At 37.6% G+C, this 16,717-nt stretch overlaps 1 protein-coding gene across 1 annotated transcript in view; it reads right to left on the bottom strand.

The window, feature by feature from the left end:
• Window positions 1–6,717: 6,717 nt before the first annotated feature.
• Window positions 6,718–16,717, bottom strand: part of HABP4 (hyaluronan binding protein 4) — a 43,074-nt gene continuing 33,074 nt past the window's right edge. The window contains exons 6-7 of the mRNA XM_036742388.1: window positions 11,630–11,812; window positions 6,718–7,324 (exon numbers count right to left, since the gene is read on the bottom strand). Of these exons, the coding sequence (XP_036598283.1) occupies window positions 7,268–7,324; window positions 11,630–11,812 (240 nt within the window). The 3' untranslated portion in view covers window positions 6,718–7,267. The remainder of the gene's footprint in view (window positions 7,325–11,629; window positions 11,813–16,717) is intronic.

Here is a 16,717-nt window from a genome sequence, read left to right on the forward strand (position 1 = left end):
AGAAGAAAAATACACGACTCGGGGATGTCGGAAAAAGATGGCGATTCACTGAAAATCTGTCCGTGATGCAAGGCCAACATCATACTATGAAGAGTCAGAAAGAACCAGCCAGCTTGGCAGTGTTTCCTAAGGATGTCAAAACTTGGCTACTTCAATACACTGTGGTGGAGGACAAAGACCTCTGGATGGAGAGTCAGAGCACCTGACTCTCATCTGGGTGACCTTGGGCTAACTACTTAACCTGTTTAGGGGTTTAACTAGATTAAAGAGGCAGCTCCAAACTGATGCACCTTGTAATTGGACCAAATAAAGGTTGAAGAAAAAAATCCTTCCCATTTATAACTGAAGATACATTTTTATTCAATATTTCATTAAATATATTAAGTGGGAAATGAAATGATAAATCAGAAATCCTCAGGGAATTTTAGGAATTTATTTTTTATTTACAGCTCTATAGAAACATTTTTACAATCATTTATGTTTCCCATTGTATTCCTTCCCCCACGCCTTCACTTTAAAATCAAGTATGCAAAAAACATTTCAGGAACTTAAACATCAAAAAAGCCCCTCATTAGCCTACACCTATGGTTCCTCCCATTTATACTCTTTAGGGGTGAAAAAAAATAGGAAATGGTTTGAGTTTCAGATTAATGGAACACTTTTTTAGATGAAAGAAATGACCTCGTTTCTTGGTTTTCTGAGCTGCATTTGCTAAGCTGTCATATGAACACTCGTAGCTAGAAATTGAGGCACTGAAGGTGCTAATTCTAAAGCTATGTTATAGTTTTATTGTGTGGATTCAGAGCTCGTTTGACAATGCTCTCAGCTCTTCAATATTGGGAGGAGAGAGGGATGGAAAGTGGGTAACATGAAGCTGATGTACCTAGTTCAAATTTATAAAGAATCATTTCCATTGTCCAGTACCCTTGGTTTGAGCAGGATTAAAGTGCAGTTATATTTTTCTCCTAATCGTGTAATAGAATGCTGCTTTTTCCAGACGTTGCTGCCTCCCACAAATATTTATACAACAGGTGATTTTTGTAAGTGGGCTTATTGGATGAAAGGTAAATGTGAGTTTAGTGGTCACTCAGATCTAAGTTTCTTGGCTCTACAGTGATGACCCTCACCACTGGTCCCCAGTTAGTAACACAACACAAATCTGATTTCACTCAATGTCTAATTGAAATAAATTTTCCAGGATATATGTGTATCTATATTTATTGATACCTCCAACTATATATGTGTGTATAGAGATACAAGATATATGTGTGTGTGTGTGTGTGTGTGTATCTACTTGACAGTGTTGTAAAATAACATTTGTAAACTCAAGCTCTGTGATAAAAAGTAATTTACAATACTACTTAGAATTATTATCCAAGTTGTTTAGAGAGGGGCAAGATGTTCTGTCCAAAGAGGTGAGAGTTTTGATAACGTAGGCTATGATCCTCGTTATGTAAAAGGTACCAGGACATTTTGGTAGTAAAATGATTGCATGTGATTGTAATGGTCTAAGATCTTTAAATGTGATCAAAGGCACCATTTGTTGGAGAGGCAAAATGGAATCGTTCAGTTAAACATGGTTTGAGAGTTAGGGGCTTGCTACAATGATCGTCATTCCTAGCAACAGGAAGGACTGAGTGTTTTTTACTGTTAACAAAACAATGTTTCTATAGAGTACTTATTGCCTAGCACTGGCCAAGAATTCCTTGGTCATAATTTTTTTCCCATTTTTCACAGAGGTCTTCCAGGGATTTCACTACTTTGGTTAGGGACAATAAAGACAAAATGAGTGAAGTTGCTAAGGTAACACCCCCTTTTTTGCATCTAGCCCAAGTCTATAGTGAGATTGGGTGAGGTACCTTAAAGTCCAGTCTGCCTTTAGTGGCAAGGAAACAGAAAAATAGGATGGGAGCTAAATAGTACTTCACGTTCTTAAATAGCTATCGTGCCGAGTTCTCACAAAAAGTGAGCCACATTGTGTTGCAAGTGAAAATGTGTAGATAGGAGCAGTAATAGGATAGTGCCGGAGTCGGCGTCACTGTGACCAAATAATGAACTCAGTACCTTGCTTCTACCTCTTCCCCCTGACCCCCTCCCCACACTAGGTGAGACTAAGATTCCCTAGCCTAGCCCTGGTCAAACTTGAGCTAGGATATTGTAAGTCTAAGTGACCCAAAAGGTGAAGAGGACGTTGGAGAAGCAGTTTGTTTTCAGTAGTGAGCACTGATAGCAGAAATGTACTGCAGCTGCCGTTTCTAAACGGGCACACGGCCATTTACGTGAATTTTGTTTTTATATACCACTAGGTTGTATTTGGCACCTCCTCAGGTTCGTAGATCCTGAGCTGGGATGTTAGAGACCATCTTCTCCAATGCCCTGGCTTTACAGAACACTGTTAATGTACCTGGGCTTTTGGTGGGATCTTTATCCAGGCCGGCCACAATACAAAATCGTAAAAGTCTGGACACTCTTCAGACTTGGAAATGGCAAGGCTTGGAATCAGGAATATTAATGTTTGGGAATTCAAAGAAACTTCAGTCTTTTAGGAATAGTTTGAGCAGAACCTAAATCTCAACTTATTTCAACTGGAAGAAAAAGAAAGTGGAGCCATGTTGGGAAAGCTTCCCCTAGATTTCTTATTTTGGACCTGAGAGATCAAGACTTCTCCAAGCCTTCACAACTTCGAGCTTCGTCTCTGCAGAAAAACGGCTTCATTATGAAATTTTCTTCCCCAGTACCGATGAGCAGATTATAGGCCACACTGAATTCTGCCTACGAAGAGACATTTGTACACCGGAAAACTAGATTTGGTACCTCAGGGCTGTCAGATCCTAACACTCCACCTGGTTCCTTTTGTTACCCCACACTTACCTTTTCCACACTTCGCTCAAATCTAACTTACACTTGAGGAAACATTTAAAATGCAACAATATGTGGGAAAGCTTGCATCTTGTTTTAATTGGAGATAAAAGATAATTATCCACACACAAATTTTACAGCCAAATCCATTTAGAGGGTTATGGCCTTGGGGCCCTCCTAAATGTGGTGTCTCCTACTTTCCTCTTCTGCTTGCTAAGGGATGCCAATTGTTTTAAGTTTTTTTTTAAGCATTTCAACTGCTGCTTTTTCTATGGGCATCACAACCACCACCTTAAGGAAAAACTAATGCATTTTTTGCTTTGTTTTTTCTCTGATGCAAACATAGGCAGAAGATGGGACTCAAAAAATAATTACACGCAATAAGTGGAAATTTTAGTATTAAAGTGCTCTTAAGAAAGTACCTACTCTGCAATTCAGTAAACAGTTGCACTTAGGACCCACATGGTTCTTCCCTCTCTCTACCTCTGCTGTGGTTTGCCTAAAAAATGCTTCCTTGTTCACTAAGGCAGTAGAGGTGCCCTGTGTGTCAAGCATACTTTGCCATTCTTTCCAGTCAAGCAAACACCGACTCCATCCCAGAAAAGGAGGTAATGCAGATAAGTGATGGCCATCGGATGCCAATGATGGTACTTGGCAGAAATGTACACGGGAGATGTGCTGTATCAATGAAAACTGATTCTCTGACCCTGGGCATAGTCATCAGTCAACACGCGTATGTTAAGCCCCTGTCTGCCATTCACTATAGCAGCATGTAATCATAAAATGCAGACTGCTTGTGATTTTTAGCATGGAAAGAGAAGAGGACAGACTGGGATTTGGTTAGACCCAACCAGTTGACTGCCATTACCGTTATATGACTGAATTTCCATCAGGTATGGAAGACTTGGAGTAACTGGCAAATGTGGTTATTTAAAAAAAGCCCACATACAAGGATATCTGATCATATGGCAGACTACAGGGGGCTGGAAGGAATAAAAGATGTCCTGCTGTCATTCTCAAAAATGACAAGTTTCAAGCTTGAAATAAGGAGTAGGGTGGATAGAAATGCTATCTAGAAACCCAAGTGACTTCTAGACATCAAAACAGTTTGGGTACAGTATTCTAGCATGGGAAGAAAAAAAGAAGTGTCTTGTAAGGATTTTGGGAGGAGAAAACTGCCGGACGCCACTTGAAGACTGACCTCATCATGCCGGGAGGAAACAGAAGGCAGCATTTATCAAATGAAACCTGAAAACTCGAGGTGGAAAGCCTGTATACCAGTTTTGGGAGGTGCCGTTTTTTAGAGTAATGACCAAAGAATGCAGCTGTTCTCACTGTTAATAATATTAGATTTCTACTTCATAAGGTGTTGATTAACATGACTTGTTTCAAAGGGGGAAGATCACTTCATGTTTACATTTATTCACAGGAACAAATACAGGAAACATTTATTGAGTTCAAAATCGGGTAGAGAAATATGTACAAAATGCTGCTGCTCCTATAGCATTTATCTATATGGGATCATAAGTAGTACAGTGTTACCAACACAGATTTATCAATAAAATCGCTGTTTAATACTAGGCATGTGATATGCTTCCGAATCAGTTCAACCGGCATTCGAAACCACTGCATTTGAAATTTTATCCAAATGAAGAGTTATGAAACCTATTCAAACAAATACAATGATCTTTGAACAAATATTGGGATCACTTCCAACGGCCTCACTTGTCACAGGTGACTGCTTTTTCTCTACCCAATCAGTTTTCAAAAAATACAGACCTATCTAACCCAACTCCAGTAGTAGTTGTTTCCTTGGAAATCAACTTGTGAACCATTTTCATTACAGATAAGAGAACTGGCTTATCCTCCGTAACCACTTCTATAACTCTTTTGTTTGGTAGGCTTAGAGCAACTAGATTTTTGTCAGTCAACAAACATTTAAGCTATTACTTACATATGCACCATACACCATCTAGATCTGGGGCTCTTTAGTATGTGATGGACCCCTCAGAATAAAGTTTAAAAATGCGTAAGATACGTGTGATTCCAATGTGATTACAATCACATTGGAAATAGTTATTAAAAGAAAAAAAAATTCCAGGCCCTGGAGTAAAGCACCTTGATCTAGATTGCAGTTTTTTCATTCTTGTTTTAATCCAACCCATCCTCCCTTTTAGTGTACTTTTGAATTCTACTGCTACAAATTTAAAATGCCTGGTGGGCTTCCAGATCACTTTGATCTTACTGAATAAACTATTTCAGGAAACAGGAAGATGTGACAGCATCCAATGGTATGCCTCCTGGGAAACTTTGCCTCTTTTCTTGTGTTGTAAAAAGAAAAACATATCACCACCTGCCCTAGAAATAGGTTGGCAAGTGACAGATCTGTTTTCAAACCCACATAGAGGCTAAAAAAAATTATGACAAATATATACAGCTAAAGTCTTACTCCTCCCCACAGACTCACTCTCTACTGCTACAATAAAGAACTGAATAAAAACTTCCCTGCTTTCCAGTTTCCTTTAGGAACCAAACAGTTTCTCATAGTACACTAGAAAATTCAAACCGAACCACCATACGTATACAATTTTTGTCTGCACACCCAGCTGTCCAGCCTTAGCTAACAAAGAATATGAAGAGGGTGAGACGAGACACAGGCCCTTTGAAAACTACGCTCCCCCAAATGAAGTTTGTTCTAAGGCTACAGGCAACGTATGCCATGAGAAAGCAACATGGTGCAGCACTTTAAGATTTGAAAAGCATACGGCGTTTTGGCTAAATGTGAGGTCAAGTCAATCACCACGTGTAACCCACATCCACAGGGATGTTTTTTGTATTGGTCTACTTGGGCTTTGCCAGTTTCTTCTGAGACACGGCAAGGAGAAATAAATTAACATGGCAGTGTAATGAGTGTGAATACCATCTCCACGAGATACTAATGGATAGGACTGAACATGACGTTCATTCTTACTAGATTTCTTTTTACTTCCACTTAGCAGTCTCATTTTGTTGTGTGTTTACCAACAGGAGGAAATAATACAAAATCTATTAATATACCCGAGTACTCAAATATAAATTTAATACCGAGGGACTAAAAGTAGGTGAGCTAGATATCATTTAAAAACATTTGGAATTGAATTTTAATATGGCTCCAACACAGCTTTTTTTCTTTGTTTATTAAACAAGTTTGCTGCCTCTTCTTTTTACCTATATAATGTTGAAGAATAGAGTGGGATGCAGTAGCTTCATTCACATTCTTCCCTGTTCTGACGATGACACCAACGAATGTGGCTGAATTTTATGAAAGGGAGCAGAGTGAAGGAGGCAGGGACAGCAGCAGATAAGAATGTTTCTCCCATCTTTTGTAGCAGCAACTTGAAGAGGCTTTTTTGATCTTGGACTCTGCAGTGAAACTACATAGAGGGAGCAAAGGCTAGGGCAAGTATGATCAATTCTGTCACTGCCACCAACCAACCTATTTTCCCTTTAATCATCTTTTCCTTTCCCCCTTTTTTGCAGGCTTGATGGGCTATATCAGATGATATGGATTCATTAAACATAATTACTCTTCGTCAAGCTAGACACTATGCAGACTCTTATATATGCACTATGTACATTTTCTTGGCTTCTGAGTACGACCTAACATTACTGAAAACACCACACAGATCAAGGCACTGTTAAACGCTACAGCCTACCTGCCTTTGGTCTTTTCCCTCCTGCCTGCCCAATCATCTCTGACCTCTTTAAAAATATGGCATGTCATGAGGTAGTGACTAATATTTGCATAATAGAAAATTTAAAGTGTCTTTCAGGGCACAGAGTTGAAAGTTACCTTGCAAATGAAAGAAAACAAAAACATTCAGTGAATACCGTAACATTTATACACACATAAGAAAAACCATTAATTCAATTGTATTTTAATTTTTTGGTCTCTGAAAATAACTGTTACTGCCTAAATTTGTCCAAGTTACATATAATTTAATAATGAAACAAAACAACCCTCCAGTGTCTACAGGGCTTGGTGTAGCCTGAACAATGGACTATAATTTATAGCTTATATTACTCTTTAGTTTTGTGAAAAATTTCAATATATTCTCTATGTACACATCTTAAACATCATTCTTGAGCTTTATTGAAATCCCTTGAGTATAACAATGATCATCGTCCCTCACCTTCTTGCAGAAGGTTCTTAACGAATCCAGAATCTCATGCTCTAGGAATCTCTGGAACTGCACCTACCTCAAACGCCCAAACCAAAGAGTGCAACAAGTTCACACTACAAGGGGAAAAAGCAACTTCTATTGTTTTCATAGATTGAGACTATCCCTCTTCCTCATAGCAAGGAGAGTCTTTCTTTTCCCATAGCCGTGCCAAAGCTACTTTATGGTGCTATTAAATGAGGGCTCTTTCAAGCTAAAGCAGGAAAGTCTTCAGGGTCATCTGGGTTTGGAGCGATGATTTGTGTCTACAAGAGAAAAAGAAACATCTCAAAATTAGCATGCTGAACATCCTTAATCTAAGAGGAACTCTTAAGAGAATGGAATCTCTAAAACAGGCAGTATTCTTTCCTGGACTCCAAGCTTCTGCCACAGCTGTCCTAGAAGACATGTGAGCAGTCAATCAGTAACATTTATTCCTAATAGGCACCAAAGAAATGAGAGGATCTCCTTTCAGGTAGAAAGTACTTTAACAAAGTATATCGCATGCACACACAACACGAAGACTTTTAAAAAGCAGCATCCAGGTATAAATAAATATGATGTGATCAGTACTTTTAATAAGAGTAGGGCAACTTCTCTAGAAGTATGACGTCACTTCCTATCAGCTGAACGGGAAAGGGCGGAGGGAAGGTAGAAGGAAGTAGTGGATGAGAAGTTGAGCCCCAGATTCCAGCGCCAACTCTACCTTCAGACAGTTATGTGTCTCTGAACATGAAAAAGTCACAGATAAAGGACTCTATAATGGAAGACATCAGAATTGTGATCAATACAGTGACCATTTTAACTTTAGATCCTCAAAAGCCTGAGGCATTCTGTGTGTTGCTGCTTAAGTGAGACTCTCATTGGGAGAGACAGTGAGTCCTTCCTGTTGCATGCTTCTACATGAGAGGCAGGGTTGGTGCAAAAGCTTGGGGGAGCAGAGACCTTTTTCCTTCCTGCTTTGAGAGGACACATGGCTCCAAATCCTCCAGATCCCTCTTTGGGGATAAAAGACAGAAAAAGGAAAGACTTTGGGAAATCAAGGTTATGTTCAAGTGGCAGCTCTTTTACACATGGCTGCAACTTCCCAAAATCTATTGTGTTTGTATTTCGCACCAAAAAGAGCTTGAAACCACATGGACTGTCTCTTCAGAAAGGACGGATAGAAAAAAAAATTTCCCAAGCTCTCCCATCAACTCTGCCCCCCCTTCCTATTTGAATAATTATTCTTTCCACCAAGAAGAGTCTCACTTTTTGCTTTTTAAGCAACTTTTTAAATACCCCAGCGTTTGGTAAATAATTGGTGTGGAATGTGGCACTCACTGTTTTAGTTCATTTTTTTTTGTTTGTTTTAGTTCATTTGTGTATGTCTGTGTTCTAAGAGTATTCTATGAGAAGCATTAGAAGTAACAGCAATGTTTTAAAAAGCATCAATAAAACATTTACTTTTAAAGAAAGAATTCTGAAACAACAGCAGAAGGGATCAAAATTAGGGAAGTCAATTCAAGAAAAATAAGCTTTCAAGGAAACATTCCGGCAACAAGGTGAGATTGATTCTGATAAGGAAGAAGGCAGGATGGTTTAGGAAGTACTTGACATCCCTAACTGACTCAAATTTTAAAGGAACACCTATAAGAGAAAGGGCAACTGAGAATGAATACAAAAGCTTGGGAAAATCCTATTAAAAAGTCAGGAAAAATAAATGGGGAGGGAGGGGGAGGGAAAACAAGATATAGGGAAATCAGGTTAACAACTGAAAAAAATTTTGAACCAAGTTTTTCTGATAAAGGCCTCATTTCTCAAACATGTAGAGAACTGAGTCAGATTTATAAAAAATACAAGCCATTCCCCAATTGATAAATGACAAAAAGACAGGATCAGTTTTCAGATGACGTAATCAAAGCTATCTACAGCCATTTAGAAAAATGCTCTAATTCACTATTGATTGGAGAAATACAAATTAATACAATTCCAAGGCACTACTTCTTACCTATTAAATTGTCTAATAGTACAAAAAAGGTAAATGACAACTGCGGGAGGGGGTGGGGGAAAAATGAGACTTTAATGCACTATTGGTGGACTAAATTACAACATGACGATTATGTCTACGTTTTGCATGACTACACATGTATAACCTATATCAAATTGCTCACCTTCTCAATGAGGTGGGTGGGGTGGGGTGAGGAGGGAGGGAGAAAAGCTGGAACTCAAAGTTTTAAAAACAAATGTTAAAAATCATTTTTATATGTAACTGGGGAAAAGTAAAATACTAAATAAAAAAATAAAAAGTCAGGAAAACAAAAGATCAGGATAACCTTGGGATTGCTACAAATACTACAAGGTGGCAGAAGGATACTGGGATCAAGAATAAGGCCTACACCTACAAAATCTCAAAATATTTGAGCATAAGAGACCTAAAAGATAATCTGGTCCAAAAATGAAACCTAGCAAAGTAAAGTAATTTGCTCCACAATACATTGCTAGTTTTTTTCGCCTGAACCAGTAGGACAGGACTTCATGGACAGGACTTGTGGAGGTTTTGTTTGTTTGTTTTTTGCTTTTCTTTGAATCCCTAGCACTTAGTATAATACCGCACATGGAAAGTGCTTAATGTTTGTTGACTTGATTTGACTTGAAAAGAAATCTTATCTTACTTTTTGTTTCCTCTATTCCAGGAGAAAGAAAACAATCATCAACAGGTATTAGGAACCCAAGGTTCCAAGGGGAGAAGATGATCTCATTTAAAACATCAGTAAATAAGCTTTACTGGGTAGCACCCCAGTGCCCTCAATGAGTTCAAGTCATCTGACTCCAAACTGAAAGTTCTATTGGTAATCTCTGAGCTATTATGGCAAAATAAAGAGATGCCACAGTACTGGTAAATGGGAAACATATCTAAATTTCAAAAGATAAGCAAGAGAACTTGACAATGAAACCTGGTAAAATTCTAAGACGTGTTGCTAAAAAAGAAAAAAAAAAGAAAAAGAGGAGATTCTTTTCAGTACAGAATCTAAGAATTAGAAAGCACATCAGAGACTATTCAGTACAAATTACAGCTAACCAGGAAAACTTTTCTACCACATTCCCTACAGGTAATCTTTAAGAAAGATAGTATGCTTATCTAAATCACACGTACCACAAAACTAAGAATAACATAAACAATAGATGGCAAAGGAAATACTTATGAATACTTGGCAAGAAATTGAAAGTCTTGGGGACACGAGTTATCATCTTTATCCCTGCTGCCAATCAAAGACGAGAGTCTGGAAGAGAGTCTAGAAGTCTAAACAAACAAAAAACGATAAATCAAGCCATGACTTATAGTATTTGTATATTTCCAAGGTATAAATGCCCACACTGAAAGTTTAGCAATCCTCTCATGAGCCAGTTCAAGCTGGCGTTAGCACAACCCTAATATGTCAAAGGAAAACAGAATGATGAGAGAACTTGTAATTATGTCATTACAGGGAAAATGGAAGGAATTGGGGATGGATGGCTGAATTATTTGGAAAAGAGAATTGTTGGGGAAAGACTGAGGTGCATGGTAGCTATTAGATTTATTTTTGAAGCTCCAGAAAATGAAAAATGAGGAATGTTAGTAGGACAAATTGAATAAAGATCATGCATTTCTGTCTAAGGTCATTTATAAATTTAGTCGCATTACAACTAAATATAAAAGAAGTTCACTTTAATTTCTTAAAAAAGCCTTTATAACAACTAGCGTTTCACTCCAAGATAAAATTAGATGGTTAGGGAGGTAGTTAGTTACCTGGCCAATGAAAGTATTATTCAAGCAGGTGTTAAGTGATTTAGTGGTGTGATAGATAATTCTGAGACTAGGTGGGAAGTGAGGCTTACTGATCTTTAACTAAACCTTTTGTAACTCTAAAATTCAGAATTATTTAGTACTGAAACAGAATGTCACATCAAAGGAAGCATTTTTCCTTTCCCTCCAAATTTCTTTTCTCTTTTGGACAACATCCTGATTTCTAATTAGGACCATATGATTACCTTTAATACCTGCCTTCTTTGACTCAACATTGCCCATAATTGTTTATATACTGTATAATGCTAGAGCTAATATTATCAGTTAACATGGTCAAAAAATGGTTAAAGTTCAGAAACTGTATTATAAGATACCCACAAGGTGGCACTATAACATAATGGGAGCTATTAACCATAGGACCCATTAACCTTTTATTTATCATAAGGATATCCTAGCCAACATGACTTGCTATCAAGCAAGAGGTTTTGTTCAGTCTGAGAAAGCAATGAGTTTTGCTTGTTCTTTTAGAGTTCTGGGGCTCCCTCTATCAGGCACATGAAAACACAGGTTGAACCACACCTCTCAGTGATCAATACCAGCATATCAAAGTACTTTCTTTTTATACATTAGAACATCAGGCAATTATGAAAGAAAGGAAAGGTATAAACTGTAAGATAGCTTAGAGATATTAAAGGATGGATTCATCCTCAATTTAATTAAATAGCTGAGCTATACAAAAAAATGAAATACTTTTCATTAGCTTTACAAAATAATTTAGTACTTATTAAGTAAACAAAACACATACCACAACTTCTGGTCTGGATCCAGATTCTTCCATCCTCCTGATTCTTCCTCGGCCTCGTGTACTACCTCTGCTTCCACGCCCAGGACGAGGTAGATTACCAAAATTAATCTCCAACTGGGATGTGATGTCATTGGCTGCTTTCCTGAAAACATGGGTGTCATCCTCATAGTCATCCTTTATCATCTGAAAGGTAGTTATTTCATTATACATAAACAAATCTCCAAAGGTCCCTTCGAGGTCTGCCACCGTATGGTTCTAACAGACATCTGAACTAGGGTAAACCATTTAGACCTGCTATACGTGTGTGTGTGTATACACGCGTGCACATGCACACGCACGCACACATACACCACATTTTATCTTGTAGTATCAAAGGCTAAAAAGTTTACACTTAGAACTGATCTAGTTCTATCACTAAGCAAAACATTTATATTTTTCATTAGATTTTCAAATAAATGTATCTGTACAGTTTGCACAGTTATACCATCTTGAATCCCTTCTATTTTAATTAAGACCTGAATTATAATACAATGCTCATAGTGAATGGTCTGTTTCCTCCCAGCCTGTTACTCCACCATCAGGCAGTATCAGCATCAGCTAAGATGAATGCTTAAATCTCCAAGTACATTTTGATTGTCTAAATCTTTCAATTCAGATCTTAAGAGATGATTTTTGAAGTTCTTTCCTATTTGTTCATAAATCTTGTTTTAAGTATATGCTATAAATCTAATATATATTATGCTATGAGCTTACTTTAAGAACATTTATGTAATAAATACATAATAATAACCTTGTCACTCAAAAGTTGTCACTAGAAAAGAACTTGAAGGGCTTACTTTTTAATATCACCAGCTTACTTTCTCAATTAGTTATTTTTGTTCCATCCTCTCCATTCCCAGGATCTTTCTCCTGCATGAGTACATGTTCTCACGTGTGGGTACACACACAGGATGGAGCAGCTCTATCCATGCCAAGCAGTTAACCCCCCCATTTGACTCTTCCTCGCAATATGGCTTATGAAAAAAAAAAGACCTTTTCGTTGTACTGAGCTTCCTCATAAGCTTCTGTTCGTTCCAAGCTTTAATTTCCTCATCTGAGCTTTAGCATGCCTAACTATTCTTATACTCCTGGGTCTGTCTTCGCATTCTTCTTCAGTTACTTGCTCTTGCTTCTGTCTTCTGCACATTTAAAAAAATTACTTAATTGAAAAATTCCCTCTACACTCATATTAGTCTCTTTTGTCAAATCCTCTATTCTCATCAGAACTTTTTTTCTCTAAAGTTTAATCCACAGGATCAGGCCTTTCTTTTTCTAACCCTCTGATACATGATCTCACATAATCTAGTGCCATGTCAGACAGTGCCTGACTTTCCTCTATCCTAAATGCTAGCTAGCACAGCATAGACATCCTCCCTCTCCTCCCCACACCAGGAGCCTTCATCTCCACTCTAGCAACCAGTTCTTCTTGGTGGAGAGAATTAGATCCAGAAGAGAAGTTCCCTTCCTTAATCCCTCCACCTTTTGAGAGATGAAATGGTCATTAAGGCAAGTCAAGAAATTTTTAGTTGCTCTGTTTTTGGAAGTGAGAGAGCTCTAACAGGCACCTGGATAACTGAGGTCTCCTATGACTTAATTGTGATCTTTTGCCCAGAAAATTTTTTTCTTTCTGTCCAAGGGATCTGTAGTATCTATCCAGATGACAGTATTGCTCCTGTCAGCCCAATGCATTTCACCATGCTTCCCCCAATTGGTTCCTAAACTTACTTGTATATCTTCTCAATATGTAATAATGCTATTCCATATCACACACCCAAAGCCTTTACCCATCCTGTTCTTTTTGATTAAGATCTATGGACTCAGAATCAAATTCCAGGCCTAAGTCTCATAATCCCATATCAAGTCTCAATGATACCTAGAATGTACAATTTACCATTAAGGATCCCTAGTTCGCCTTGCTTTTTTCACATCTTGAATCACATGACATTGAGTCAGATTAAGGAGCAGTAACTTCTGAAATAGTATTTTTGACTGCCACCTACATGTTATATGCTAAAACATTTTTTACCTTAGAAGAAATTTTAATTTCTCATGTCCCCCAACAAAAAGGATTTAAGAAAATGAATGGCAAGACCACCATCTAGCAATAAAACTATTAAAAAACTAGCAAAAAAACTATTTAAAAAAACCGATCTTGCCTTAAATTAAGCTTTTTTTGTTTCCAAAATTCATATCAAAACTGATGCCTACATGGCAGGGTATAATTCTGTAGCGTCTACAAAATTCAGTTCTGTGTCACTGACTACACATTAAAACACTTCACAAAGAGCACTATACAGTTTTGGCATTTCTCATTAATATGCAAATGCAATTAAGTTGTGCCATTTTCAATACCTTGTGAATGGGCAATAAAGTGTATCATAAAAATTTTTGAAAGCAAAATTCATTTATTTATTTATCTGACCTGAGGAGATGAGGAGTAGTATGTATTTAGGGGAAAAGCTAAAACTTTTTTCTTCTTAGTGCCTTTTGTAAATCTAAAAAACTTTTTTCCTCTTAGTGCCCTTTCTTTTTGAGTTTAGGATATGTCTACATTTGACCCTTAACCTTTCTTGAAAATAAAGAATGCTGGGAGATTTCTGTAGTTGGTTCTTATTGTTATCTAGACGAGTTCTCATTACATAATCCCTCATGACTAAAGTTTCCTCCTTTTGATAGCTTGCAGATAGTATTAAATTTATTATATTTTAGACAAAGTTTCAAGATACATTTAGCCAGAATTCAGTTTATGCCCTTTTGCATCTCATGAGAATTGATATTAGAAATTAGTCAATATAGAAATGAACTGAAGTTAAAAGCTTTATATAAAGCATATTTATGATGCTAAGAACTACTCTAAGTGTAATGATATTTCACGTTTATATAAACACTTCAAGGTTCAGAAGCACTTTCCCCACAACAATCTTGTGAGGTAAGTAAGCAGTACATGTACCATCCCTATTTTAGAGGTGAGAAAATAGAGCATTCTAAGGGGATAAGAGACTTGCCCATGCACACAGCCGGTAAATGAGGCAGGATTCAAACCCTGGGTTCCTGACTCCAAGGCCAGCATTCTATTTACTTTTCTAGGCTTTTCTCTCAAAGTAAATAAGTACACTTTTTGCATAAGTTATAATTTTTCAAATTCTGAATGAACTTGCAGTCACTTTTTTAAAAACTGGATCACAATTATACTTTTAAAAGAGTTAATAAATTTTTGTTGAATTTGGAAAGTTTATAGGTAGGAATGAAATCGAGTAGCAAACATTAAGGCTCAAATGTCAATGATGGAATGGAAAGGGAACAGGTCCCCAACTCCTTAAAAGACATCTTCCACCAAGATGTCCCCAAAGCACCTCAAAGTTAACATGTCTAAAACCAAGCTCTTTACCCTAAACTGACCCTCTTTACCTCTCACTGAGACTACTACTAAAACCTCCTGACTAGTCTCACTGCCCTCACTCTCCATAGCTGGTGGTAGTAGTAGCAGTTGTTCATTCAGTCACTTCAATTGACTCTCCATGACCCCATTTGGGGTTTTCCTGGCACAGATACTGCAGTGGTTTGCCATTTCCTTCTCCAGCTCATTTTACAAATGAGGAAACTGAGGCAAACAGGGTTAAGTGACTTGCCCAGGGGTCAGACAGCTAGTAAGAGTGTGAGGCCAGATCTGAACTCCAGACCTGGTGCTCTTATCCATGGTACCACCTAGCTGGAAAGTAATTTTCCTAAAATACAGATCTGGTCATTGCCACTTCTATATTCAGTAAACTCCAGTAGTTCCTTATTGCCTCAAGGATCAATTATAACACCTTTTTGGCATTTGGAGTCTTTTATTATCTGGCTCCAACCTATCTTTCCAGTTTTATTACGTGTCACTTCCCTCCACACAGTCTGGTCAAGCCAAACCATTCTGGCTATTCCTCACATGTTTCTCTGTGCCCCTAGATATGAAAGTATTCCTCCTCCTCCTCTTTGAATCCTTGGTTTCCTTCAAGACCCAGCTCAAGCACCATCTCCTGCATGGAGTCTTTCCTGGTGCCCTCAGCCACAAGTATCTTGTATCTGTTCCATATATACCTATGTGGGTACCTGCAGTCTTCACCCAACAGAATTTCCATTTCTGGAAGACAGTTTCAAATTCTGCAGTTGTCTTTGTACCTCTGTCACCAGCACACTACAGATGCTTCAAAAAATGCTTGTTGACTGATTGTTTATGTAATTTTTCATAGCTCACACAAAAGCTTCTATTTGAATTGCCTCAATATGAGAAAAGTTAATACAAAGAATTACAATGCACATCCTCAGAGGGTAAACACAAAAGCAAGTTGTGCTAGCATGTTCACTAAACAAATCAAGAAAAGGAATTTGATGGAATGATTCTGTTCTTATAATTTGGGTTGGGTTTTTTGGAAACCGTAATAGTACTTTTAACAAGCTAACAATATTAACATTCCAGAAGTGATATGAATAATAATATTCTATAAGATTCACCAACAAACTTTTAGAACTTTGCTTTCAATTTTAGTAAGATCGTATAAATGTGGACGGAAATGGAACTATTATTTCATTGGTAGAGCGAAGCTATCATGAAATTCCCTCTACCAAAACAGAAGGGCACTTTCTCTGCGATTAACAACCTTAAAGAGTTTCCAGGAGCGACGAGAGGTTAAATGACTGGCCCAGAGACAGAGGGCAAGGTTTTCTCAAAGGTGGAACTTAAATCCAGTTCTTCCTAATATTGAGATTTCTTCTTTATCTACCATGCCATATAGTCTTTCATGTAACAAAATATGGTTATTAAAATTATCGCAAAGCAACAAACTGGCAACTTCCGATTACTATTTTCAGGTGGTATAATACTCCTAACAGATCTTCTAAGCAGTCGAGCATCATGGTTCAAGACTTAAATCAGCAGCACGCTACATATAGAATATCCCAATAGGAAACATGGAAGGCAGCAAAAAATAGTCTTTTCCCTAGATCATACTTTGATTCAATAAATCCTACTTATTAGTATAATTCTATTTAACTCTAGACAATGTCCAGATC

This window comes from Trichosurus vulpecula, chromosome 1, assembly GCF_011100635.1.
Source record: "Trichosurus vulpecula isolate mTriVul1 chromosome 1, mTriVul1.pri, whole genome shotgun sequence".
NCBI classification, from domain to species: Eukaryota; Metazoa; Chordata; class Mammalia; order Diprotodontia; family Phalangeridae; genus Trichosurus; species Trichosurus vulpecula.